The 26242-nt window shown below is 51.2% G+C and overlaps 8 protein-coding genes across 8 annotated transcripts in view; 4 read left to right on the forward strand and 4 right to left on the reverse strand.

Annotated features, from left to right (window-relative positions):
• Positions 1-714: 714 nt before the first annotated feature.
• Pmar_PMAR000032 (hypothetical protein) lies at positions 715-6069 on the reverse strand (the record flags this gene model as incomplete). The annotated part of the gene is made up of 27 exons (XM_002781605.1): positions 715-1329; positions 1383-1477; positions 1526-1644; positions 1688-1849; positions 1906-2024; positions 2073-2169; positions 2213-2293; positions 2343-2417; positions 2465-2560; positions 2993-3168; positions 3217-3360; positions 3410-3546; positions 3599-3700; positions 3743-3962; positions 4015-4190; positions 4241-4303; positions 4352-4443; positions 4489-4618; positions 4673-4952; positions 5076-5180; positions 5225-5268; positions 5314-5415; positions 5458-5555; positions 5598-5706; positions 5752-5799; positions 5845-5946; positions 5995-6069. The coding sequence occupies 27 exons, from the start codon at positions 6067-6069 to the stop codon at positions 807-809; spliced, it is 3570 nt and encodes a 1189-aa protein (XP_002781651.1). The 3' UTR covers positions 715-806.
• Positions 6070-6743: 674 nt separating this feature from the next.
• On the reverse strand, positions 6744-9784 carry Pmar_PMAR000033 (hypothetical protein; the record flags this gene model as incomplete). The annotated part of the gene is made up of 9 exons (XM_002781606.1): positions 6744-6995; positions 7039-7092; positions 7140-7239; positions 7286-7385; positions 7561-7639; positions 7686-7781; positions 7829-7882; positions 7928-8102; positions 8511-9784. 9 exons carry the CDS (start codon positions 9782-9784, stop codon positions 6744-6746), a joined length of 2184 nt encoding a protein of 727 aa, XP_002781652.1.
• A 252-nt stretch (positions 9785-10036) lies between these two features.
• On the reverse strand, positions 10037-10684 carry Pmar_PMAR000034 (Eukaryotic translation initiation factor, putative; the record flags this gene model as incomplete). Its single annotated transcript, XM_002781607.1, has 2 exons — positions 10037-10332; positions 10621-10684. 2 exons carry the CDS (start codon positions 10682-10684, stop codon positions 10037-10039), a joined length of 360 nt encoding a protein of 119 aa, XP_002781653.1.
• An 858-nt stretch (positions 10685-11542) lies between these two features.
• Positions 11543-18260, forward strand: Pmar_PMAR000035 (pyruvate:ferredoxin oxidoreductase/NADPH-cytochrome P450, putative; the record flags this gene model as incomplete). Its single annotated transcript, XM_002781608.1, has 26 exons — positions 11543-11698; positions 11745-11843; positions 11885-12003; positions 12049-12193; positions 12264-12393; positions 12438-12688; positions 12738-12970; positions 13021-15142; positions 15192-15274; positions 15320-15433; positions 15473-15579; positions 15632-15737; positions 15770-15943; positions 15988-16093; positions 16139-16269; positions 16313-16423; positions 16467-16841; positions 16888-16973; positions 17015-17141; positions 17186-17298; positions 17347-17392; positions 17437-17576; positions 17623-17794; positions 17834-17921; positions 17971-18071; positions 18128-18260. The coding sequence occupies 26 exons, from the start codon at positions 11543-11545 to the stop codon at positions 18258-18260; spliced, it is 5568 nt and encodes a 1855-aa protein (XP_002781654.1).
• A 204-nt stretch (positions 18261-18464) lies between these two features.
• On the forward strand, positions 18465-19105 carry Pmar_PMAR000036 (Ankyrin repeat domain-containing protein, putative; the record flags this gene model as incomplete). The annotated part of the gene is made up of 5 exons (XM_002781609.1): positions 18465-18637; positions 18682-18742; positions 18789-18873; positions 18916-18978; positions 19020-19105. 5 exons carry the CDS (start codon positions 18465-18467, stop codon positions 19103-19105), a joined length of 468 nt encoding a protein of 155 aa, XP_002781655.1.
• A 202-nt stretch (positions 19106-19307) lies between these two features.
• Positions 19308-21620, reverse strand: Pmar_PMAR000037 (hypothetical protein; the record flags this gene model as incomplete). The annotated part of the gene is made up of 15 exons (XM_002781610.1): positions 19308-19485; positions 19540-19639; positions 19687-19797; positions 19842-19969; positions 20016-20345; positions 20387-20501; positions 20549-20671; positions 20720-20786; positions 20832-20941; positions 20986-21065; positions 21110-21188; positions 21237-21298; positions 21346-21427; positions 21477-21533; positions 21577-21620. 15 exons carry the CDS (start codon positions 21618-21620, stop codon positions 19375-19377), a joined length of 1599 nt encoding a protein of 532 aa, XP_002781656.1. The 3' UTR covers positions 19308-19374.
• A 2325-nt stretch (positions 21621-23945) lies between these two features.
• Positions 23946-25914, forward strand: Pmar_PMAR000038 (eukaryotic translation initiation factor, putative; the record flags this gene model as incomplete). Its single annotated transcript, XM_002781611.1, has 12 exons — positions 23946-23989; positions 24066-24114; positions 24300-24411; positions 24463-24533; positions 24578-24661; positions 24708-24899; positions 24949-25061; positions 25105-25258; positions 25301-25404; positions 25452-25559; positions 25605-25706; positions 25753-25914. The coding sequence occupies 12 exons, from the start codon at positions 23946-23948 to the stop codon at positions 25805-25807; spliced, it is 1188 nt and encodes a 395-aa protein (XP_002781657.1). The 3' UTR covers positions 25808-25914.
• A 64-nt stretch (positions 25915-25978) lies between these two features.
• The window catches only part of Pmar_PMAR000039 (hypothetical protein), a gene marked incomplete at both ends in the record, with an annotated part of 412 nt that continues 148 nt past the window's right edge, over positions 25979-26242 (forward strand). Inside the window, 2 exons of the mRNA XM_002781612.1 lie at positions 25979-26042; positions 26089-26242. The exon at positions 26089-26242 is cut by the window's right edge and continues 4 nt beyond it. Coding sequence (XP_002781658.1) covers positions 25979-26042; positions 26089-26242 — 218 coding nt within the window. The remainder of the gene's footprint in view (positions 26043-26088) is intronic.

The following is a 26242-nucleotide window of genomic DNA, read 5'->3' on the forward strand; positions in this document are numbered from 1 at the left end:
CTCTGACGCCACGCGCGTGATGAGTAACCATTGGAATTCTGCAAATCTGATTGCACCCAAGTGTCATCTAAATGATAATGCGATGAGACCATTTTCTTTCCACTGAGTGACTGAAGAATTGAATCGCATTCAAGAACAGGTTGTTTGCGGTTGATTAAAATGAGATGGTTTGGAATGATGAACAATTTTTCTGTGATTAACCTATGATAATCTCAAACAACTTTAATATACTCTGACCATTGATGATATGCCTATGATGATCCAAATCCATAATCACATACGTTAGAACGGATTGTAAGTGATTGATAACTTCCTATATCTGAGGCTAATTCTCTGGGGCAAAACAGATTGAAATTCTTACCATCGATAATACCCTGTTTTAAGGGTGAGACATACACGACGAGGTTATTGTCACGATCATTAACCGAGTGAATGTAAACCTTTGGATGCTAGTTGGTTACTCACGTGCGATATTCACTACTCAATAAGTGAAGAAGCGCGTTAGCTCAGCTAACTTAGCTGGAAAATGAGAAATTCGCAAATCGATAGCTTTATAGATATACATCTAAATGTCAACATAATGTGACAGCCGTTTTCATTTGCCCAATGATCGGGAGAAAATGTGCATTATTATCGGAAGTACCTTCTTCTATCGAACTGCTCCACCTAGCGTCTTTCAGTGTCACTTGATAACCCAAGAAGTGTGTTTCAATTCCAACGTAATATACAATGCTACAGCATAAGCTTCAAATGTCGTAGTACCATTATTAAGTCGATGATGGAAGATATCGCTTGCACTACGAATACTATACGAAATCCATAACTTGGTAATGGACAGCAGCTGGTATCCGATCACGCTTAGCAACAGGATATCCACAGGCAGCAGTAGCATCAAAGACTTTCTTCTTCCCTCTACGTGCATGTGGTGGCATCGACTCTGTATCAGTAACATCACCAGCTGTCCTTGTACGTACACGCCCAGGGTGCAATGTTACACTACGAGGCTTTCGAATACCACGTCTACGAGCCAAACGCCGCCATTTGACAGTATTGCGAGCATGCGAGGCCTCAGGTGGAGGTCGGCCTTCTATCTCAGTGTCACTGTCGTCTACCATCACTTGATGATGCAGCCGTTTCTCGGGCAAAACTCGCTGGAGGGCCATGATGAACTCATCGGCCAAGTCGTCATCCTTGATGCACAAATCGTCAGTGGGGATCCACTCAGGCAACGGTTGAAGCAAAGACCGAGCCAGAACCTGAGGACCCGACCCCTCTAGGGAGGTGGCCAGAGTGCCCTCTCGTTCGCTCAGCATCTCCGCGGCGGCCAGCCTGCAAAGAGGACCGGTACGGCACCGAATTCACCGAGACATGCCAAGACCTACCGTAACTTCTGCACTTCTCGTAACCGTTCCACAGCTTTCCTAAGGACCAGTAACTTCTCAGTGGACGCAGGGCCAGCTCCTAGTGGTACGAGTTCCTGACCAACCCAGCACGCATGCACATCCGACCCTACACTCATACCTACCCTCAAGAAGGCTGAGGCGAGATCAGCAGGTGTCTGCACTTCCACCCAAGGGGGCGTCTCCGGTCTCCGAGGAGTACCCAGAGGCGAGGCCGCCACCGTTTTGGAAGTGTGCGACCGACCTACTGATGGGGATCTGCTCCATGCGTATAAGCCTAGCCTCACCGCTTTGACGCTGACGATGATGCGCTGCTCTCGTGGACATCCCTGGCGAATTGTAGTCCTTCATTTCCTTCACTGCCCGCTGCAACTCCTTCCTAGTAAACGTACTTTCGATTTCGAGAGCTTGCCGGTAGACCTCAGCGTCAGGTTGAATTATAAAGCTGCCTACACAGACACACCAAACCCCACTCCCATGACCGACCACAGTGAGAAGCGACTACTATTGGGGGCCATCTTGACGAACTGTGACCAAGGAATGGGGCATCCTGGTCGCCATTTCTCCCTGGGCTCATCAACAGGGCGACTGATGAGATCCCGCAGTCTGCCCGTTCCCAGGTTTCTGAGGATGATCGTCACGAGTTCAATTCCTCCCAATGTAGTTTTTTACGCTAAAGCGAAGGCGCGTATCTCCTTGATGTACTCAGCCCTTGTACAACGTTCACAGGTGCATGAGCTCGTGCATACTGGACATGTCCAGGCCTTACCTGAACAGACCACTCAAGGCCCCATTGACGCCTCCCGACCCACCTTCAACGGGGAGCTGGTGACTGTACATGACAAGGCATGTGTGGCAGAAGCGTCTATGGCAAGGGGTGACGCCAGGCCGACCTACAGAGGAGTCCTGAGAGGGAGAGACTACGACCCTAGCTAGTGGTACCCTCGAAGGCATCATGGAGCACGCCAGAGCACACCGACATCCGTGACTTCTGTCGAGCATCGAGGTTGATGAGGCCTACAGTGGTAGCAATGATCACATCAGGACTAGGGGGTATTCCCTACTAGTTGGCGGCAGTCCTAATGCCTCTCTCCTCGCTGCCTCGGCAGCAGCATTAGAGATGGCCTTCGCTGACTGACGGCAAATGTGGCAGAATGGACCTGGCCAGCTATGGTAACCCATCCTCAGTGAAAGAGAGTATGCACATGCTCAACAACATGTGTTGATGACAATATGAAAATTCTAAGGAAACTTTGGAGAACTATTGCTGATTTCTGTGCATTTCTACTCGAATTCGTATGTAAACCTCTATAGTGAGTGAGGAAACTCGTGAGCTCAGCTGAGGAAAGCGAACATATATTCCAACACTGATCGTACACCATCCCGAGGGTGAGAGAATATGCACATACTCAACTACACGTGTAGGCGATGATGACGATGAGGAAATTCTGAGAAGTTTTTAGGAAATTTTCGCCTATTTTTGTACACCCAGTCGCGTGTATATTTCAATTTTGTAGTGAGTACTTCTGATCTCTGCTGCGAAAACCCAACATACATTTCACCAATGTTCACCTCTACCAGTAGAGGCTTACCTATCTGTGGCAGGTCCGGAAGGCCCTCCAAGGTCTCTCCACTACGACTCGGCACGCTAACATCATCATCAGCGTCATCGGTCTCCTCTGAGCTTGTCAAGGTCCTAGTCGTGAGAGAGAACTGCTGTATGTCATCAAAGCCCGTCATGAAGCGCTCCTGGCGATCTCGAAGGTATCTGCCATATAGTAGTGGTAGTAGCGTCCTATGAACAGCAGACTATTACTGTATGACCACATTGCGTTCGATAGCCCGGGCCCGTATCCTGCTACTGCAGTCGTCGAACACTACTATGATTTTCCCCTCATGCCTGGACCACTCCTCAGGGGCTGCGAAGAGCTCCTCTACACTGTCTATCCAATGGTCGTATCTGACCACCCCGACCATGAACCGGACCAGACCCTCCATCCTGGTCCTACTCCAGTCTGATCACATGGCTAGCAGCAGCCTCCGAGAGTATTCTCACGAAGCCACGAGTCGACTTTCCCCGCTCCTCCTCAGCATCTACGTTGGCGTTTATATTGCGCAGAACATAGCGGCCAAGTTCACGGTTGGACTAAAACAGTTCGAACGCTACCCAGAGCCAGCATCCTAGTCCTGGTTAGTACGGTGAAGGTCGACTTGAGGTCCTCGTAAAGCTGCCTGAAAGTCATGTTGCTGAAGCGATTCCCTTGCGCCCTATGAGAATTCTTGGACGGTTCGGAGTCGCCCTACCAATGACCATTGCGACTCGCGAGATTGAGGCTGCCTACCGAGTCACGGCTGTGAGAGCGACCTCTGATGACAGGTTCCGAAAACAGCGTAGGGCCGGACTCGGGGGGCATGTACGTCCCGCCCAGCACCGAGGAAGGGTCGGCAGATGATGAGGACGATGATGCTGATAAGGATGCAGGAAGGAGTAATGGTCCCTCGGGCGGCAGGGGTGGAGGAGGCTGCAGTAGACTACACCCTTGGGAGCTCATGAACCCGGGCCTGACCAGAAGGAGCACCATGATGAAGGGGAGCCCCAGGGACCACTGACTACATCAGCGGCGAGTAGGCGCTGAAGGGATCACTGAGGGGCTGCTTTCTGGTCCGCATTGGTCGGTCTGTGGCCCGCACATCGAATGTGTGGTCAGGACCAGTCAGCTGTACTCGAGGGAAACTCTTATTCAGCTCCTTGATGTCCCTAGGTGGGGATATCCCTAATCTTGAATAGACCTACTAGCATCAACCAGTGTGTCGGTAGTCCATACCCCTGCTACTACTACCCCTAAGGCCTCTTCCTTTGGTGCTATCGCATCCTCCAACGCCCAGTCCCAACTATAGTGGATCTGACAGACCCAGCATGCCAATACTAGCCCACCTAGATAGGCCCTCACCGTAGTGGACTGTGCCATGACCTGTTCGGCCCTCGCTAACTCGGGTAGGCTCGGCGATGACTGGTCACCAGTATCCTCCTCCTCCATGAGTACTGAGCACTGCCAACTCCCCACCAGCTCAGCTCTCCTGCTACTACCATCCACACTGTCTTCCTGCTCTTGGCCACCTTCCCCCCGGAGCCACTCCCTTAAAAGCTGTGCCATCCGACGATCCTGGGGTAGGAAGAGCAGTTCTAGGTACCGCCACATTAGCTCAGGACTATCAACCTAAAAGTCAAACACTTGAACATAGGATGCCAGAAGGCTCATTCCTAGCACTACATTTTCAGCTAGAGTATCGGCAGCTGCCAGGTCCTCCAGAGTGACCTCCTCCTCCCCTAGACACACCGCTCGAGCATCTTTAACAGTAGAGACTGCCGCCCCCTTAGACGACGCCTTCCTCGGTCCAGTGGCCCCTGAGCTCGACTGTGATCCGGGGACCTCTGCCCCTCTAGGTGCGAGGAGTAAGAAACGCTCTAGCCGAGAGAGTGGACCGTCAGTTGGGGGCTTCCCAGGGGGTTGCTGTTGACCTTTCATAGAGGCTCTCGCTTCCATAACGAAGCTAAGAACCAGAAGCGCTATGAACCCATACCCCTATAAACTAACACCACACCTTTCCCAACTGTCACCAACAAGAGACCAACATACATATCATCATGAACCAGTGCTGGCCGCGGCCGAGCACTGAAGTGCCTTGGCTTCTAGGTAGGTGGCGATGTACTCTATCGGGTCGTCAGGATCGACATTACAGAGCTCCATCAAACCCTCTGTCAAGTCTGGTATCACATAACTGTCCACACACTACAAGGCAACTGTCCACGATAGGCATCCTACTCAATGAGGTATTCCCTTAGCGGCTTCTTCTTGATCTCACAGACCTGCACTCATCGATTAGGCCTACCGGTCTGGACTACTACTACTACCTCCTCCCTCCACATGGCGATGGCAGCCTCCCTCTTCACATCCATCGCGGCCTCTCTGCTAGCCACTTCGCTTTCTTCAGAGATCCTCCTTATCTCCTCAGCCTGTGAAATGGTCCCCTACGCCTCAGTAAGCCCATCAGTCACCTCCTCTGCTGCGAGGCGATCCTTCTCGTGAGAAGCCATCGCCTGGCGCACCTCTTTTGACACTTCCTCCTGGGATGGTAGGAAATTATAAGGTCTTCCTGACCCGAGCCCCTCCCCACACCATCAAGCCCTGCCCTCACCGTTCCTCTCGATGTAGCTACGCAAAGCTTCGAACCTCATAAGCTCCTTCATACGGTCATTCCCTGTTGACTCCGATGTGTCAAGAGTGAAGACCTCCACACCAAGGTCCTGCCATAACCCCATGGTCCAATCTATCTTCCATCTTGGCCCTACCTGTAATAGGACATCACAGCCGTCCTCCTCTCCTCCTCTACCCAATACCTAGAACCGAGGGCCAAACTGAAGCTGCGAGAAGGAGCCACCCACAGTGAAGTGAATTGCACTGTGAGGGATGCGGCCTCGGCAAGGGACTGGTCTTGTCCTCTCTGCTGGGCTGGTTTCGGGTGCAGAATCGTTATCTGCGGCTTCCTGAACAGGAGCCGCAGTAATACCAATGATCCCAAAGATTAGGATCACCCCCTCCTTCTGGTCCTCAGCTTCCTCACGCTCTACAGGGACGCTGTCAAAAAAGAGAGCACGAGCTTCGTCCATTGTCGAAGGGAACCTGGAGAAGGTCGCGGGTTCGATCCCCGGTAGCGGCATTCATAACATCGCCCACCCGTCAAGGACCCATCCACGATATTTGCACTCCTTCATTTCAATCCCATAGCATCGTAATATATCAGCCTTCTGGTCCTCAGTCATCGGCCCCTCTAACCCCACTCCTGATCGATCCTCTCGCGAACCACCCACAAGACTTCTCCCACTTCTGCCCAGCTCCATAGCAGATTCTAGACTGACCAGTGGTATCTGCCAAGTAACTTTTCCCTCCACCTTTCAAGTGCCACGCAATCACATTATAATGCTCAGCTATCTTCCTGGCAAAATGAGTCTTCTCACATTGCGGAGCACCATACACCAGCACGCGGATCTGAACCCAAGGCCCTCGAGGGTCCTCATTTCCTTATCCCCCCCCCCCACAGGCTCAGCTCCTCGGGCTTTACAGAACTCTGCAGCTACGTCCTCTACTCTGCGCACAAGCCCTTCTCGACAGTGCCTGCAACCTGCCTCAGCGTTAAATCCTATAATTCTTACCAATGGAAATCGGGATGCCTGAGCAACTCCGACTGGTGTACTTTCACGTCAAGTGCTGCCCACCCAGGGCAACCATGAGCCGAGGCTTGCCTGGAGCACGGCGTGTTCGCTTGCACGCATGCACATCCCGTTCAGGAGACAGGTGCTACATACGTGATGGGCTCGTCACGACCAAGGCCTAGCATCTCCTCAGCGACAGCTCTAACGATATCCTCTTGAACGTCTTGAGCGTCGTCAACGGCCATTATGTATTTATCTGCCCCGCATAGTAGTGACGCTCTCAAGAGGTCAGTACTACTCAAATGAGGGTACTTCGGTCCCTCTCCAACTGCTTCTACTTCCTCCTTGGACTCCTCCTCCTCTTCCTCTTCCACCACCACAGGCTAAGCCAACAGGGATGCCTTTACCATACCACAACACTGCTACTTTAAAAGGATCCTCTTCCCCCGCAGCGGTAGCCGAAGCTCTGGCGTATAATGCCTGTACAGTAACCATACCATCACTCGAGAACATCAGAAAAGCTCTACCCTGACCACTCCAGCCACATCCACCATGTGAATCATCGGTATGTGATTTTGCCCAGTGCCATAGACCTTGAGGAAGTCCTTCCGACCGATCCATGCGTTCCTATGCCGGACCAATCGAGAGCCCCCCCCAAGGCGGAAACGCTGACTTGAATAGATCGTAAAAGATCCCTGTAAGTTCCCCAAGACCATACAGCATTCCATGGCAAATCACATACGATGTAACCTGACCAACAGCCTGGCCTCCATCTAAAACCATGACCGATTACATTTTCCTTATCATTCAGGGCAAGTACTCTATCCTCAAGAGCTGACCATTCAGAAGGCCCTCCAGGACGGGGTAGACGTGCTTCGAATTGACCAACGTCACATGGTGACACCTCTGTTACATCGATGTTAGTGTAACCACCTCGGCTCCTACTACCTTCACCCCCACTGAAGCCACCCCATACTTCAACGCTGCTGAGCATGACAAAGCTGAAGGGTTGGGCGAATTGGTGCTCCTAAAACGTTTTCTGGATAGAAGAGGGGATACCGTAAATAGATCACCTCTGCTCGCATGATTATGTTTTCCACCTCCCACACTTCACATTCGCTCAGACAGTACACTGCCATATCGCATTCCAGAATGGTCTTGGCAAGTATCTTAGGTTCCTCATGATAAGATTCACTTTAAGCCCCCCTCATTCTACCTTCGGCTTTGTTTTAGACAGAACCCTTTGGCACGATTTCGGCTTAGCTCCAACCTGACCACCCAAATCACAGCGTACTTGGCCGTCTGTTTCCCCAACCTCCTGCCCCAGAGGGCCGTCAAGGTCGGCCAGGGTCCCTAGGATACGATTAAGACCAGCTTGTTGGTCATCATCAGCAGCATCAGCCTGCTTAGGTCGCCTTAGATGACCACTCAGTGTCCTCCCGAGTGGAGCATTGACGTTATTGATGAAGATGCGCATCTTGGGTATTATCCTGAGGTTCGAATATTGACTATGGGCGTGTCACTCAACACCAACGCATATTGGTTCTAGTCTCTAGACTACAAGGCAATGGTGGCTATATTATCATTATGATCATCATCATCGTTATCATCTTTCCCTCCGACCAAGTAGTCGGTTTTCAAGGCAGCTTCCACGTACAAGGCAGAGTAGAAGGCTAACACAGTTTCGGAACCCAGCGAAAGTCGTGGTGGCAACGGAGATTGTTGCTATTGCGGCAAATAAGGGTAGCGATACGAGACGAACAATAAGAAGAAGAGGAAGAAGACAAATAAGGAGGAGGATGAGAATACTACGTTTCAGAGGAGTGGCAAGAGTAGTGCAACCGAAGCAGGCCAGGACGTTACCCTCGTAAAATCCACAGATGAAAGATATCTTTTACGTTACCACCGAACCACCACTGCTACCATCAGTGGCTTCGGCAGGATGCGATGACGTTGACGATAATCCTAAATTAGGACGATTTCTCGAATCTTCTCCACCGCCGACCACAGCCGAGCTATTGGTACTAGAAATACCATCCTCAGCGGCTTCCGGGATGGATATCTCAACGCCGTCCTCGTCGCCTCTTCCAGCTGAAGCCGCTATGGCTGCCGCTTGTTGTTGTGTAAACATAAGCTGTTGTAATACACTCAACTGTTGGGCTTGTAGTACAGACATTTGGTGGATATTAGCCGCAAGTAGGGCTTCAGTATCTCGATCTGCAGCACCACGACCAGCCTCCTGTCCAGCTGAGCTACTCGACCCTTCTGCACCAGACGATGGGCCCATCTCGAGGACCGAACTCCCATTGTCAGTCCCGGGAGCGGCTGGCCAGGCAGCAGCAGAAGCTGCGGCAGCTACCATGGTAGGGTCGGCCTTGTCGTCAACAACAACACCGTGTTGGGAGGCGCCTGCACGCTGTAAATCCTCGTACTCCTCCGAATCTCGTATCCTGTTCTGTTTCCGTGGCTGCTTGGGCGGTGGGGGTAGACCAGGCTGTCTATTGGGACGTTTCCGCCGCTTCATGGCCCGGACCATCTCCAATACCTCATGATGAGGCCGAGTATTCTTCAACATAGTCATATGTAAACGGTCGCTTGCCGCCTGCTGTATGGTATGCCGTACAGGACCCTTTAACTGCTTACGTAAAAGCCTCACACTAGCGACCCAACCACGCCCTTCTCGGCACACTCCTCGGGGCAGGACCGAATCGTCCTCGGGCCCCAGCTGTTGAATAGCGGCCAAGTCGTGGATGGCCTGGACGATCTCACCCGGATTGTCAGCAGTGGCCAAATAGTCGGCCCAGCCAGGAGGCAAGCCAGCGGCAGCTGCCATGGCGGCTGGGCTTTCAGGGGACAAATGATGAGTAGTAGCTCCTGGGGGAATAGGCGGTGGTGGAGGGAAGAATCCCGGACCGAACCCTGGGGGGATCGGCGGGAAAACCATAGCCGAAGGGTCAAAGGCCGCCCACGGCGGAGGCATACCGTCTCTACCTGGGAATTCAAAGGCAGGGACCATCCCACCAGCAACCATTGCTTCCTGCTGTGCCTGATAGTTCTGACCGTCATCTGGCTGAGGCATCATACCGGTCGGGTCGAAAACGGCACTGGCCGCCGCTGCTGCTGCTGCTGCCGCGGCTGACCCGCCATCATCAGCAACACTTCTCTCAGCCATGGTTAGTACTAGGGTTACCACAGGTGATGAGTGTTGGAAGTAAGGAGAAGGAGGATAAAGAACTGAGAGTGGTATGAAGACTCGAGCCCAACCAAAGCAAATGGTAAGCGGCAATGGAAGCAGCAGTAGGATAGGAGACTATATCGTACACTATCATTACTACCAGGCACAGGAACGTTCCGATGCGCGACGCGCTTATACACCATGAACCTGAAACGATGCCCAGTATCTAAGAAGCTTGACTCCAGGTCATCATAAACTTGCCTTAACGAAATCTTTTTCGGCAATACCCTCGTGGACCAAGAAGTCTCCTACCAACTTTCGCTTGTCCCCTTGGATCATAATGACCTTGCCGAACTCGGGGTCTTCCGTAATACTGCCATTGCAATTGAACTCCTGTGAGAAGGTTTGTGCACTTCTGGGGACCGCCCCTCGCTCCTCTGCTACCTTTTTGAAATGCTTAAGGATTTTCTTGGAGCTGAATTGTTTCGGTAGACCCTGGATGATGGTCAGACTCTTCCTGCCATTCCGCTGTTGGTTCCGGATATCTACACTCACACATAGGCTCTATGAACCCGGTCTTAAATGGTAGGCACTCCTTTGTTCAATGGCGGCTATATGACTACCACCCCACATCACCGATTCCCGCGCGCCACTAAATTATTCCGCGATAAAACCTTATCCTGCTACCCAGAAACCTAATATCACCCTTTTCGCCCTAGGACTGCCAAGCAGAGCACTGACGTGACATGGGGAAGGCATTCCCCGTCCGACCAAAGGCGGGTCTGTTGCCGCGACCGTTACAGTACGACGATCCCCGATAAGCCCATTATTACGAATATAATTCTGCTGATGATCATCATCCTGCTGATCTCCAAATAGCTCCTGTGCAGGGTTCATTTACTGCGATGGATCAAGATAGAAGACCGATAACAGGTTTCTCACGAGGTGACGTGCGACTGCGTGCAAAATGCACGAAAATTTTAGCGGAGCGAAGTGGTGCATGTTTACACGTTTTCATTATCATTTCATTCGATGATGCGCTCTGCTGTAGGTTACTTTGCGTACCGTAAGATCATCAATTCCTGTGTCCGGGGCACCTATGCTACCCCAGTATGCCATACCAACATCAATTTTGCGAATTTACGGTATGGGATAATAAACTTATCAAGTGTTCGAGACATCAATTTGATCTGCATACCTGAGGGAGTTACCCCGAATTCGCAGTTGATGACGCTAGTTGCGCTTTGGGGCAGGTATGCCATAGCAGGCGAAATCGCTCTTCTATGCTGACTCATTCTTACCTGGTACTCGTTTTATTCCGCTAAGCTACACGAGGATGGCATAGTTGCCCCAGTCATAGATAATAATCCTACTAGGACATATTTTGGGATGGCATACTTGTCCCCACCCAGAGAGATTAATCCTACTAGGACATAATTTGGGATGGCATAGTTGCCCCACCCAGAGAGATTAATCCTACAAGGACATATCTTGGGATGGCATAGTTACCCCTCCATAGTGATCAATCCTACTAGGACATAAGTTGGCATGGCATAGTTGCCCCACCCAGAGAGATTGATCCTCCTAGGACATATCTAGGGATGGCATAGTTGCCCCTCCATAGTGATCAATCCTACTAGGACATAAGTTTGCATGGCATAGTTGCCCCACCGGATCTATTTGACCGCACTAAGACTAATCAATAATAAGACAACTAAGGCTTCGCTTCGCCGATCCCCGACCTCAGCCTTTGCAATGGCTACTTTTGCTGCACTGACTTGTAGACGATGGGCGTCTATAGGTGGACGACTTAAGGGTGCTCGAGGACTCAGTACCGTCCCTAACGACGGTATGGTCATTATGGACGGCAACACAGCAGCGGCACATGCGGCATACGCTATGGTCGAACAGGTGCTATCGTGCCAGCTATCAGAAGTAACAAGGTTTTTTACCTTAGGCCTTCATTTACCCGATATCGCCGTCTTCGCCAATGTGTGAGTTGGCTGCAGAATGGGCAGCCCAGGGACGTAAGAATGTCTTTGGTACCACTGTCAATGTAGGTTTCAACCCGTAGCTGTGGTCTCAGTGGTACCTTAGGTGACTCAAATGCAATCCGAGGGAGGTGCTGCTGGAGCCCTCCATGGCGTCTTGGACCGAGGAGGTCTGGCCGCTACCTTCACGTGTAGTCAAGGCCTTTTGTTAATGATCCCTAACATGTAATGCTATCGTACATGACATATAACTACGATGGCTTCTCCAAGGTACATCATCTCTGGCCAGCTCTCCCCCTGTGTTTTCCATGTCACTGCCAGGGCCCTGTCCAAACACGGCCTTTCTATATTCGCCGAGCACACTGATGTCATGGCCGTCCGGCAGACAGGGTGGGCCATGCTCGTGGCCAACACGGTGAGTCCCGATTTCCCTAGGCCCCACAGATGTCCTGAGTTTTGCCATGGGGGTTAGGTCTGTTATTCAGGTTCAAGAATGCATGGACATGTCTGCCGTGGCACACATTGCTACGCTCCGCTCGAGCATACCATTTTTACACTTTTTCGATGGCTATCGGACTTCTCATGAGCTTAACAAAATTGTCCCCATCTCTTATGGTAGAATGAGGACCGCCTGTGTGCCCTCCAAGATCCAGCCCTAGATACTCTGGGTTCGCTCATGCCTTGGGATGCTGTTACAGCTCTTCGTGAAGGCTCTCTCAACCCTCAGAGACCCCACGCTCGAGCCTGCAACACCGGCACAGACATCTGGTTCCAGGGCATGGAAGCTTCCAACAGTTTCTATGACGCTACTCCTGGCATAGTACAAGGTGTTCTGGATGATATCTCGAAGGTTACTGGAAGAGGCCCTTATCGGCTCTTTGAGTACTCTGGGGATCCTGAAGCACGGCATGTAATACTGGCCATTCGCATAATGGGAAAATATGTGTTCATCTCACCAGGTGGTCGTTTGTATGGGAAGCGCCTCCTCAGTTCTGGCTGACTGTGTACCACCTGGCCATGGTGCACTCAATGTCCGCCTCTATCGTCCGTGGAGTCCTAACGATTTCCTAGCCAGCCTTCCCAGTACAGTAGAAAGGGTCACAGTGTTGGACCGTACTAAGGACAGTGCTGCGGTTGGTGAACCCCTCTTCATGGACGTGGCCACATCCTTCGTCACTGGCAATACAGAAAGGTAGTAGAGATGTCCATTATGACATAGTCGGAAATTCAGAATACAATTAGGTTCCATCACATGCCGCTAGTTCTTGGTGGTCGCTATGGTTTGGGGTCCAAGGATCTCACTCCAAAGGACGCCATGGCTGTCTTTCATAATGGCGAAGTGGATGAGCCCAAGCGGAAATTCACTGTTGGAATAGTTGACGATGTTACACAGCTGAGTCTCCCTCCCGTTTCACTCGATAAGCTCCCTAAGGCTGACGATAGTGTCACTGAGTGTGTGTTCTTCGCCATGGGCTCTGATGGTACTGTAAGTGCTAATAAGAATGCTATCAAGCTGATTGGTAGTAATACCGATCTCTATGTCCAAGGGCATATAGTGTACGACTCTAAGAAGGCCGGTGGAGCTACGGTCAGTCACCTAAGGTTTGGCGGCAAGCCGATAAACAAGCCGTACGAGATCGTGGAAGCTGGGTATGTTGCCGTCCATGAACCCACATGGCCCAAGAAGTTCCCCAAGGCCATCATGGCTAAGCTGAGACCTGGTGGCACCCTTGTGTTGAACTCCCATTGCACGACGCCTGCTGAGCTCGAGAGAATACTACCACCTGAGATGCTACGAGCCATCTCTGAGAAGGATGCACAGCTGTGGGTCGTGGATGCCTTGGCTATTGCTAAGCGGTACGGCCTTGGGAAGCACATTAATAACGTGATGCAGGCAGTGTTCTTCAAGCTCGGCTTTGACTCTTCGATCCTGGACTATGAGACCAAGGCTTTGCCCATGCTCTTGGATAGTCTGGCCAAGACCTACTCCAGGAAAGGAGAGGAGACCATCAGACGGAACAGTGAAGCCACGAAGGCTGCCACTACGTCCTTGATAAGGATAGAGGTACCTCAGGCATGGGCCACTGCAATAGCTGACTCGACGGCCACTGGTTCCTTGACCGGTGACCAGGCGTACGATAAGCTGTCGTACCGTGTGGGCCGGATGGAAGGCAGCGAGCTGCCTGTCAGTGCCATTGACGTCCGAGGCAGATACCCTACAGGTATGACCAAGCACGAGAAGAGAGGGATAGCCCCTATGATCCCAATAGTCGATATGGACAAGTGCACACAGTGCAATCTGTGCTCTGTCATATGCCCTCATGCCGCTATAAGGCCCTTTCTCTTGGACACAGTTGAAAACGATGCTGTCCCCACTGAGACTAGGCCGGCCAAGGGAGGTTCTGAGGTCCAAGGCTTCCATTACAGGATACAAGTAACTCCACTGGACTGCACTGGCTGCGAGGCTTGCAGTTGGGCCTGTCCTGATGACGCCCTGACAATGGTCAATGTGTCCACTCTTGGGGACGACCCTGTGGTGGCTCGCGAGACTGATAATTGGAACTATCTCATTAACCTACCGGAGCGGTCCACGCCTAGGCACAACTCTCGAGAGACAGCAAGGCAGTCCCAGCTGTCGTTACCAATGCTGGAGTTCTCAGGAGCCTGTGCTGGGTGCGGAGAGACGCCCTATGCGAAGTTGGTCACTCAGCTCTTTGGGGAGCGCATGGTTATTTCCAACGCCAGTGGGTGTAGTGGTGTTTGGGGAGCTGCTGCCGGGTTCAGCAGCTACACTAAGAACGACCGTGGGGAAGGGCCGGCGTGGGGCCGCTCCCTGTACGAGGACGCTGCAGAGTATGGCCTTGGTGCCGCTACTGCTACGCATACCAGGAGGCAGTTCCTCAGGGAACAAGTCGCAGATCTGCTAACCAAAATCGGTCCGGACTCGGGTTTGTCCCCATTGACGGTCGACCTTCTGTACCGGTGGGTGCATGGTGGTTGGAAGGACTCTGCTATCAGTCAAGACATTGCTCGTGTACTGCCTGGTCGCCTTAGACAGGAATTGGAACTCATTCCAGAGGGAGAGCTCCGAACCAGCATTGAAAAGGTCCTCTCAGTTGGTGGGGAGTTTGTGAAGGTCAGCCATTGGATCTTCGGTGGTGATGGCTGGGCGTACGACATTGGCTTTGGCGGGCTGGACCACGTCCTGGCCTCGGGCACTGATATCAATGTTATGGTCCTGGATACAGAGGGCTATGCTAATACTGGCGGCCAGAAGTCCAAGGCCACGCAGATCTCGGCCGTTCAGAAGTTCGCCACTGATGGGTACAGGCGACCTAAGAAGAACCTAGCGGAAATGTTCATGGTAGAGAGAGCACTTGCTATGGTCCAACGCTGACGTGAGGTTCATTTAGGGTTACGGTAATGTCTATGTGGCCAGCATTGCTGTTGGTGCCTCACCGAGCCAGTCTGTGAAGGCCCTCATCGAGGCGGACTCGTGAGCAAAGGTCCATCCTGTCATGCGGTGTAATGCACGGCCTAGGTACGCAGGGCCGTCCATTGTCCTTACCTATTCCCCATGTATCGAACACAAGATCAAATTCCCACGGGGTCTCAGTAGACTGGCTGACGAGATGACCAAAGCCGTCAACTCTGGGTAAAGGCCTTACTTGCAGCTTGGTCTACGGGCCTGTAGGTATTGGCCTCTCTTCCGCTACGACCCTGCTAAGATCTCGGCTGGAGTCAACCCATTCGTCTTGGATGCCCCTAAGAAACTAATTGGGAAGGTACATGACTTCACAGGTGAGTACCTCTTGTCAACACCATCTTACGTCGAGTAATAATATCATCTCAGAATTGGAGGACCGGTTCGGTGCTCTGGAGAGGACCCATCCTGATGATGCCAGAAGGTTGGCGGAGGAATTGCAGACCCACGTCACGAACAAGTCCGTTGGTCTGCCGTCTCGTCACCATGGCAGACGTTTTTGTTCAGTTTCGAGGCCCTTCGCCGTCGTCATCTGGAGGGAGCTCGAGCCTCTACTATGCTCATTCGCGTGGGGGTATCCCCGACCGTGGGAGGAGGCCAGGACGATGATGCTACTGCCTGTCATAGAGTGCTTATCGTCTACGCTTCGGACACGGGGAACACGGCCGAGCTGGCCAACAGGTGGTACTGTTATCAATGGTCGGATAGTGATGTAGTGGTAGTAGGTTCGGCAATATGTGCCGATCTAGAGGGGTGGCAGTAGATGGGGTATTGGACATGTCAGAGGTCGACTCTCTGTCCCAGCTACCAACAGGGACCGGATCCACTCTGGTAACAGACCGGCATTCGGCTGATGTTGGTCATGTGTCTGTATAGGTGGTGATGACCAGTACCGTCGGGGAGGGCGATCTTCCTCCAACAGCAGTGGCCTTCAAGGCAATGCTTGACTCGGCTGAGGAGGGGTCTCTAGCTACTACACGAGTGATGTTATTCGGTCTGGGGGATAGGTAGTTTCTATACTTCTTCCTCCGAGTGGACTTAGCGTCTTAGCTCATACCATCATTTCTGTGGAGCTGCTGTGGCCCTGGAGAAGTCCCTCCAGAGAGCAGGGACAGTGAAGGTTGCCCCGACAGGCCTCGGTGACGACCAAGCTGAGGATAAGTAGGAGCATCTCATGGGGACTCATGGTCTCACTCTATGGAAGGTTTGAGACTGGGTTCGAGCAGTGGACGTTTACCGCATGGCCGGCCCTTGATGCCCCACAGGACGAGATTATTGAGGACCCTACGGCCGTACCCCCGTCCTGTTATTCGGTTATGGAAGTTGCCCCTCCACCCATTGAGATTGATAAGGGGGCGCTTCTAGCATCGTCCTCCCCACCAGGTAGACATGAAGCTTCCGTTGGGGAAGGATCGTTTGTCGGTTCAGGCACGTTCCCACTTAGAGTGAGCTCTAATACTAGGTTGACCCCAGAAGGCTATGACCGTACAGTTAACCATGTTTGCCTGGGGGTCTATGAGGATATTGACGGCCGTTCCCATCACGACCTTTCCTACCACCTCGGTGACGCTTTGGCAGTGTAGGGCCACTGTATTGGACTTGCCTCCCAAATCGACACTCCTCAGATATCCCTCTAATGACCCCAAGACGGTCACGGATTGGCTCTTAGCCTATGGCCTGGATCCGAGGGCTCACGTTAACGTTGCTAGTAGTATATGGTTCGTTGATGAGCTTTCATGGACGTATGTGTAGCACCCCCGGGTGACGTTCGGCGAGCGGCCTTCTTCCGAAGTGGTCCCGTTTCGGTTAATAGTATATTCGCTGAACTTCTGGATATTTTTGGAAAACCTACTGGACGCTTCTATCGTCAACTTGCGAGGTATAGATTAATATTATGATCCTCCTGCCAGACTTCAGCTGTAGATTCGCCACTGACCCCAAGGAGAGACAGCAAATAGAGGAACTCTCTTCCAATCCGGCTGCAATGGCCCCCACCATCGGCGAGGCCCTTCTTAGTTTCAACTCTGCAAGACCCAGTAGGGCTTTCACCATAGCACCATGACTGATGATGGTTCCTCGTCCAGGTCTCGAGCATTTGCTGAACTTGGTACCTATCATCCGTCCTAGACTGTGAGTGTGACACACTCGGTAGGGTGAGAGTCGTCACCCCATAGGTACTCTATCGCGTCATCGCCACGTCTAGACGGCGGTGGCCGAGTCGATCTACTGGTGGTCCTTGCTAAGTGGTCTGACCAGAGCGGCTCTCTCCGTAGTGGTCTCTGTAGTACATTCATCAATACCCGTTTGAAAGCTGGTGAGGCCAGTTTCAAGATCATCATGGATGCCCAGTGTATCCTCAGGTGACGTCTTGAGATGCGGTGTAACGGCTGGGACGTTCACCCTGCCTACTTCAATCACCACGCCTATGGTCATGACCGGCCTGGGCACGGGAATAGCCCCCTTCCGAGCCTTCGTACAGGACCGGGCCATCAGGGCCAAGTTGACTGATGAGAAACCGGGTCCAATGATAGTGTAAGTTTGTAACTGCACTCATGGTGAGTATCCTCCAAGATACTATGGAGCCCGGCATAAGGCAAAGGACTTCGCCTTCGGGGAGGAATTCGAGGGTTACGCCCGAGCTGGTATTGTCACGGAAGTGGTAGGCTAAGTGGGGATGCTGGTAGGGTTCGGACAGGTTGTCGTGACAGGTCGGAGCCTTCAGCAGAGACCAACCAGAGAAGGTTTACGTTCAGCATAAGATAGCACAAGACGGGGAGAGACTCTATGACCTTCTGGTCACAAAAGGAGGGTGGGTCTAATGCTCCTGTACACTTTCTCTTGAAGTTCTCTCACTGCTGTATTCAGTTATTTCTACTTGTGCGGCCAAGCAGGGCATGTCCAGCAGGAGGTTGAAGATGCTGTATCATCGGCGCTCGGCTCTCGAGAGGAGCTCGATCGGATGATTCATGAGAGGCGGTATTCTCTCGAACTCTATTAGTCGTATTGTTCGAGTCGCTGGCAGCATACTTAGCGCTAGTGGTCATCGAGTTTTTGAATTGTTCTATCATAAACATTATAACATCACGAACTGTTTCGCATGTTTGTCATCCCTCACAAGGTTGAGTTTTAGTCCGCAACAACTACCGCCCAAAAATCAGTCAATAACTTCGAATTGAAATGTCTAAAGTTGTTTTCTGTTACCATGGAACGCGAGGAAGAGATTGAGCTATTTGAGTACTCTCGAAGAGGCAACTACGAGGAGGTCCACCGACTGTTGGTTGTCGATAAGTCCGTTAAGCCCGACGACTACGAGGCCTACGATGGCAGCACACCATTCTTGATGGCGTGTCGGAATGGTCACTGTGATGTCGCCAGGTAAGCCACCTTACAAGTGTCCTCATGATTACGTGAGATATCAGATTACTACTGGAGCATGGTGCTAATATTGATGCCAGGACTGAAGATCTGTCCAACTGTCTGGTACCACGCCCTAGGGAGGAAATGGTGGAGACCACTATACTTGCAGATACTTGCGAGTTCCGGTCGATCCCCTGAAACGGTTAAGCTTTTATTGGAAAAGGGAGTTGATGTTAATTATGCTAATGAAGACGGTAATTCTCCTTCTACCATGGATGATGATTCCACCATTGCAGGTGTGACCGCTTTGGAGCTCGCCAAGGAGCACGATAGGAAGGAAGTCGCTGATATCCTCAGAAGTACCATCGAGAGTTGCCTTGGTCTCGTAGGGTTGTTTTAGGTGCGGGAGCTTCCGAGCCCACTGAAAACCGCGAGCTGCCTCCCGCCAAGGCAAGCGAAAAATGGCAGTATGGAGCTTTAGAGTGAACACCATTATGCAGTTACTCGTTTCAACTTCCATAGCACTTGCCACCAATAGATTTGTGTTAATATAGTTTTCAAAAGCAATAAAGGTAGGTAGTTGCACCAATCAGGCCGTAACTATATAGGATTTAATAACAGTCTTTTAACCCATTAACTTCAACCCAAAAATGGTTTGAATCGCGGGAAGGGTATAATACTACAGACAATGGCCTGAGCTGATTCCAGCAACGAACTTAAGACAGTAGTAATAACGTAGTGTACTGAGGTGCCGTTCACATAGTAGCGAAGGCACCACGCTGATGGTCGAACGATATCCTAGTCTCCCGGGCATCTCGGACAGGTGTCTTCGACTCGAGAATGCTGCGATACTCGAAGCGATATGACTGAACAACAACGTAGATGAGACCAACTACGAACCCATGCATGATAATGTCCACCTTGTCCCCTTGAGTGCTCAGTTGGGCTTGGTGCAAAACCATATTGTACTCTAGGATTGCCTCCTGCTGGACCTTCGAGAAGATATCGCGATGTTGATACCTACCGCGAGGAGCTATCACTGTCGTGAATGGGAAGTGACGACCTACACTTGCTTCATGGTCTCCTTGGCATCACTAGATCTACCAGGGCGGTGACTAGCCCGTACCATGGCTCCTATCGACCGGACGAACTCTGCTCGTAATCGTCGCTCAAGTGTTCTGCAGGGCAGCACTCCTCAATAGGATATTGACAGCTTTCTTACTCTTCATTTGGTTGGGTCCATCCCCCATGTGATGGCGTTATCGCCAGCAAATTCGGTTTCGGCTCTTTCTCGTCTTCGTCGTCCTCGCTGGTCACCTCACACTTCAAACCGTCAGGAATGTCATCATCCTTGCATAGCATTGATAGATGCTTCTGGAGGAGTCCAAGAACTCACCTCTAGACCTTCACCGTCGACAATGTCCTCCTCTTCACTGTCCTCTGTCGGGGACTTCAGCGAGGCCAAAGGATCGACGTTGAGGTTTCGCCACTTATTCTCCTTGGCGAGCATCTGCCAACCGTTGGGGATCCACACACCGTCCCAAACCGGTCCTACCAGTGCAGTGAGGTCTTTGCACGCCTTAGTGAACACGAAGTTGTCACTCGAATAAAGGCTGTTACGCTTAAGAACGGTGAAGTCCCAGACGTCGAAAATCGATACCACTCCTTCAGGGGCTTCCAAGACCCCGTCAGGGATGTTCGTGAAGTACCGCTGGTTCAAGACCACCTACAAGGACCATCATATAGCCTTTAAACATCCCCGCTTACCCCCTTGACCAGCTTCTGGGCGACCTCCCTGTTCTCCCTCAGCGTCTCACTATTGCAGTTATAGATGTCCAGTTCATGAGGTGCATCACGTTCGTATGTAAACGTCTTGAGAATCCTAACAGAACAAACACTGTCCCTCCCCGTTGCTCAGGAGACACCTACGACTTGGTGTAGGGTGCTGTGGCCACCGCATCCACACAATGCAAGATCTCCCTCCGCTGTATTGTGGGCTCTCGCATAAACTTATTAAACTTTTCCAATAGCAACTTACACACGAGGAAATACCTAAAACCACCGAGCTCCCACCAAGGCCTTCACATTCCTCTTTCTCACTTCTCGTGTTTGGTCATCCCATCTCGCATTCTGGCGAACTGGGCCGGCCAGTCGACCTCGGACATTTCTGATAGGACGAGCATTCACCAAGACAGACACCGTTGAAGCCTACTAGTCTGATGCGATTCACTCTTGGTCTCACTCGAGCCTTCCGACTTGCCCGATTCCTCTTCACCGTCCTTTGCTTTCTTCATGGGCGGACCCATCTCCTTACTGGACGAGCTGAAGGTATTCCCTGCGGCCCAGGAAGGCCAGCATCACCTCACCTCATCGAGGGCTCTTCCTTCCCCTTAACATCCCCAGTGTGAACAGTGTCATCGGCCACTACAGTGTGCATGAGGTCGACCTAAGTAACGGTCATGAAAAAAGGCGGAGCGAAGCTCTCCCTACCCGTTCAGCTGATGCAGATCCACCAACCGCGGTCTCTTCCCTCCGACGCTTAGCGATCTCCTTAGTCATATGGTTGTACCTTCGCCCCACACTCTCCAGGACCACCATCCTGATGCCTATTGCTTACATCCCATCAAGCTCCCGGTCCCGCCTCGATCGGCCTATGAGCTGCTCATCACCACCATACAGCTGAGGCGAACCACTCATTCCCCTACACTACAGGAAGGCCCCACTACCCTTTTCTTCCTGTCGGCCTCTAGGATGGAGAACGCCTTATAGACCCGAGCCAGACTACGCTTGTCTCCAGCGGCCTTATACCTGCAAAAGTGGAGATCACTGGGCCTAGTCAGGGCGAAACTGAGCCCACCTGTGCTTCAAACTCCTGGCTCGGTCCATGATCTTCTCCCACTCAGCATCGTAGGACCTGAGATACGACCCCTACTCAACGAGGGGGTAGTAATACATACAGATTGAGGGCGCGATAAGCATCCTTCAGCTGAGATGTCAACATAGGGAGAAAGGGAATAACGATACCGACTAATGAGAGCCAATAAGGAAGGCGTTAAAACTAGACAGGGCTTAGAGCACAGCAAAAGATTTGGTAAGTAGTGTCATGAACAAACTCAACGACGATGCGGACGACCAGCTATGTAGCGGTCCAGAGTGATCGACATCCTCTTTCTCCTCAACTGCCGTAATCGCCTCTGATGCAACACTGAATTCTGATTATACTAAGAGTAGTACCATCTTCTGGGCATCGTCAGGTTCGTCCTCATAAGTTGGCCGTATACGGTCGAAGAACTCCTGGTAGTTGATCGGTCGTCTGTGTCGTTGAATTTCCATGCCAAGTACTGATTATTACTCACCTTTCTGGTCTCGGCTGGCCTGACCGTAGTAGACCTTTCAAGGACATCACTTCTCCTTGGTTTCCGCTCGGTGGTCTCCGATGCTCCTAAGCGTTAGAAGAGTTCACTGCTGGTCTATTCTCATGAAATTGAAGATGGTGTGGTACAAGTCGTCGTAATAGTAAAATGACCATTACGCTGGCAACTATATGATTACCAGTGACACTACGATGAAAATTAATAAAGTGGGGTCTATGAAATGAATCCATCTTCTCCGCAAGAATTGCTTATGAGATTATCATAGGATGACCATGTCTCATATGTAGCTTTCGAGGTGCTTCCGCCCAGGCTCCAGTGATTACCCATATAGGCCTTTTAATGGCAATTTCATCCTCATCCTTCTCTTTGGTTAGAGCCTCCACCTCCTCCCTTATAATATCACTAAGGCCCGGCCTCAACAGTGCCTTTCTTATGAACACCTAAAGAGGCCTATGCCGACCATCCCACAGAGTCATCCCAGCTTACAGCTACTCCACGTGGTTCAGGCTCAGGGTAGAGGCTTGGCCGGGGGGCGGGCTTAGAGCTATCCTCGTCATCTGACTCCTTCCTACCGCAAAGACTACCACTAAGGGCACAGGAGAACGAATACTATTACTCCAGGAGTCGGACTACATCTCTTTCAATGTCGGCCTGGTAAATCGTGACCATATACTAGATGGACAAACTGAAGGGCTCGAGGTGCCTCCAACCCTCCTCTCCTAACACAAGTCCTCAAATATATGCTAACAACATAACGATTATGCCGACATGAATCGCATCAAACGTCGTCGATTAGGCGTTGGTCCGTTGCCTTCACACGCCAAATAACAACCGCCGTCCACGAGTTGGCCAACTTTGGTAATCCGGTCCAACTTCTGGTCGTAGAGCTCCCTTATCGCCCCTCCGGTCGGCTTAAGAATATCGGACAATTCAACGTAAATGTTTTTGAGAGAGTACCGCCCAAGATTCGTCTTAAGGTAGTATCGGGTACCATAGTCATGACCGTCTCCGTTCCGGAAGATCCACAAACACTTGGCAGATTCGAAGCTGGGTGGTCGCTTCCATTGCATGAGCTTCCTCGCGGGGCTCGTGGGTCGACCAGTCGACCTTCCTTGTCCCTCGAATCTTGCCCTCGAGCGCACAGGGAAGAATCTATGATCGGTCAGCCTTTGAACGATGTCGTGTTGGTCGAAGTACTGTGAGTAGTACTGACTCGTACAACCCATATCTCGCGAGAAGGAGTGCTCCAACAGATGACGATGCCGAGCCATGGGATCCCCACGGTCTCTGGTCCGACCCCCTATACGACCATTCAAGATGCAACCCTTATGGCCCACCACGGGAGCCACTTTAGAGTACGCTGGCCTTACAGGGCGACCCTCATCCTCTGTACTGTGAAAAGCCCTTACTACGTCCCCCTCGGTGGTGGTAATTTCCAGTACATCCTTATCCCGTACCGTAATTCCGTCACTTCCCCTCACCACCACCTCCTCATGCTCTCTGAGTACTACTTGGTCGCTTGGATGGGTGCTGCCTGGACTAGGATGTTCGGGAGGAGTGGTATGAGCCCCTCCTGAGGATGCCGCCATAGAAATCTAGTGGAAATTATAATACTAATAACAATAACCACGGCCCGACGCCCAACTTCATCATTTCACAAAATAGAAGTCCCGAATTTCCACCTATGAGAGGCCTCGCGTGAGAGCAGTCGAGTCCTTCTACTATGGAAGTCGAATTATGCTCTACCGTATCACGAGGTAGACGTCAATCAAAAACCTCAACGACGCGTCGAACATACTCGAGACGGTACGTAGGCGGAAATCTTGCCAAATCTTGCAAATCTTGCATTTCCTCAACGGTGAATCGACAAGCGTCGTCGTGTTGTCATCTCTCGCACTCGTTGGGAGTTGGCTTTCTCCTTGTGACTACTCCGTAACTTATACGTCTCCATAATGGGTCTCGACGAGCACGATAACGAACTTATCTTTGAGACAAGGTGAGGGGGAGGAGTTTATGCAACTTTCCCATTGACAAATGATTTGTAGCTTTTCCATACTGCTTGTTTTTCTCAGTGAGGATGTGCAAGTACTGGACAGCTTCGATGCTCTTGGCTTGAAAGAGGTACACCTCTAGGAACGGCTTATCAGCTTCTTGGTCTCTTGGTCTCGCATGCGATCACGGAGCGAGACTCTCGCTCCGTGATCGCATAGTCGTTGTGGTCCTATACAGTGAGAGACCAAGGGATCACAACGCTTCAGACGTATCTTAGGTCCCTGATGGTTGGATACAAAACAGCTCCCCTTTAGGACCTTCTCCGTGGTATCTACCAATACGGTTTCGAACGGCCCTCTGCGGTCCAACAGCGCGCCATTCTGCCTATCGTTAAGGGAAGGGACGTCGTAGTACAGAGTCAGTCTGGTAAGCCCTTTACCACTCCTTGAGCAACTCCTGTGAATGCCCTGATCTTAGGTACTGGTAAGACTTGTGTCTTCGCCTTGGGAGCCTTGCAAACCGTGAAGCCCACCGAGAGGGACCCTCAAGTGAGCCCATGGGTCAGAGCTCTCTACCTTACCTTTCCATACAGGTTCTCATCCTTTCCCCTACACGCGAGTTGGCCGAGCAAAGTCAGAAGGTTTGCCTGGCCCTCGGTGACTATATGAACGTTCAAGTACGTATTAGTTCTCCCCCTCCCACCGAAATCACTTGTGCCACAGGTCCACTGCTGTGTTGGTGGTAAGAAGCTCACTGATGACATTCGCGCTCTGGAGGCCGGCGTCCATATCGTCTCGGGCACCCCTGGACGAGTGTATCATATGATATCCCAACGTCATCTTTCGACAAGGCATCTCAAAATGCTGGTCTTGGATGAAGCCGATGAGATGCTGGACAGAGGCTTCAAGGAGCAGGTAGGTTGCTATTACTGATCGTTCTAGGGGGGGAAGTTGTTTTTTGTAGGTTTACGATATCTATCGTTATCTCCCTCCGAGCACTCAATGTGTTCTGGTATCGGCCACCATGCCTAACGAGATCCTGGAGATGACCAACAACTTCATGAACAACCCCTTTAGGTAGGAAGTGGTGAAGGTGTGGTATGTCAGCTTTGGTTTGTAGGGTTCTCGTTAAGCGTGATGAGTTGACGCTAGAAGGTATAAAGCAGTTCTTCGTTGCTGTCGAGAAGGAGCAGTGGAAATTCGATACCCTTTGTGACCTGTACGATACTCTGACCATTACACAGGCCGTCATATTCTGCAATACTAAGCAGAAGGTAAGACGCATCTTAGGTCTCTCTTGGTAAGATTCATTTTAGGTCGATTGGCTGACCAACAAAATGAGAGAGGCCAAGTTCACCGTTGTTTCTATGCATGGTGATATGCCTCAGAAGGAGCGTGATGCTATCATGCAGAAGTTCAGGTGAGTGCTCCCCTTTAGCCCCTCTTGCTCTAACACATGCCGTTCAGATCTGGCCAGGCCCGTGTCCTGATCACCACCGATATCTGGGGTCGTGGTTTGGATGTACAGCAAGTGTCTCTGGTCATTTGCTACGATTTGCCCAATAATCGTGAATTGTAATAATGGCGGAGCGAAGCTCGTTAACCACTATTACTATACAGGTACATTCATCGTATCGGCCGATCGGGTCGTTTTGGTCGTAAGGGTGTTGCCATTAACTTCGTCAAGGAAGATGATGTTAGGATTTTGAGGGATATCGAACAGTAAGTGTTCGAGGAGGAGTACACCGAATTAGCCGACTTGCCTCAGATACTACTCTACGCAAATTGATGAGATGCCGATGAATGTTGCCGATCTCATCTAAGGAGAAATGGTGATAGCCAGAAGGTCTACGTCGTGTTATTATCATTGGTAGTAAAATAGAGGTGGTATTATGAAGAGAAAAGACACTCAGTAATCTACTCTTTTCCCGTTACATTCTACTTGTGTTGAAGTGGACCTGCTGAAATTGATAAATAGCAGTTTTTTTGTAGAAATGATTATCGAGCTGGTCGTAGGAATCGTCGTGGGCATCGCTGTTGGTACCTACCAAGGGGAGAGTAAGTAATTCCTAAGGTCGACTATTCTCATATAGTTTTCTGATAGAATTCAAGCCCTGCTTCGACCCTTGTATAGAAGAGGTAAAACGGTCAAGGATAAGATCGTGGGGAAATACCAACAGTAAGAGGAGTATTCGATCGTTTGCTGGAGTGAATGCCATACCAAACAAATGTGAAATAATAACATTTTCGTACCCTCC

Source organism: Perkinsus marinus, assembly GCF_000006405.1.
Source record: "Perkinsus marinus ATCC 50983 genomic scaffold scf_1104296941728, whole genome shotgun sequence".
Classification (NCBI taxonomy): Eukaryota; Perkinsozoa; order Perkinsida; family Perkinsidae; genus Perkinsus; species Perkinsus marinus.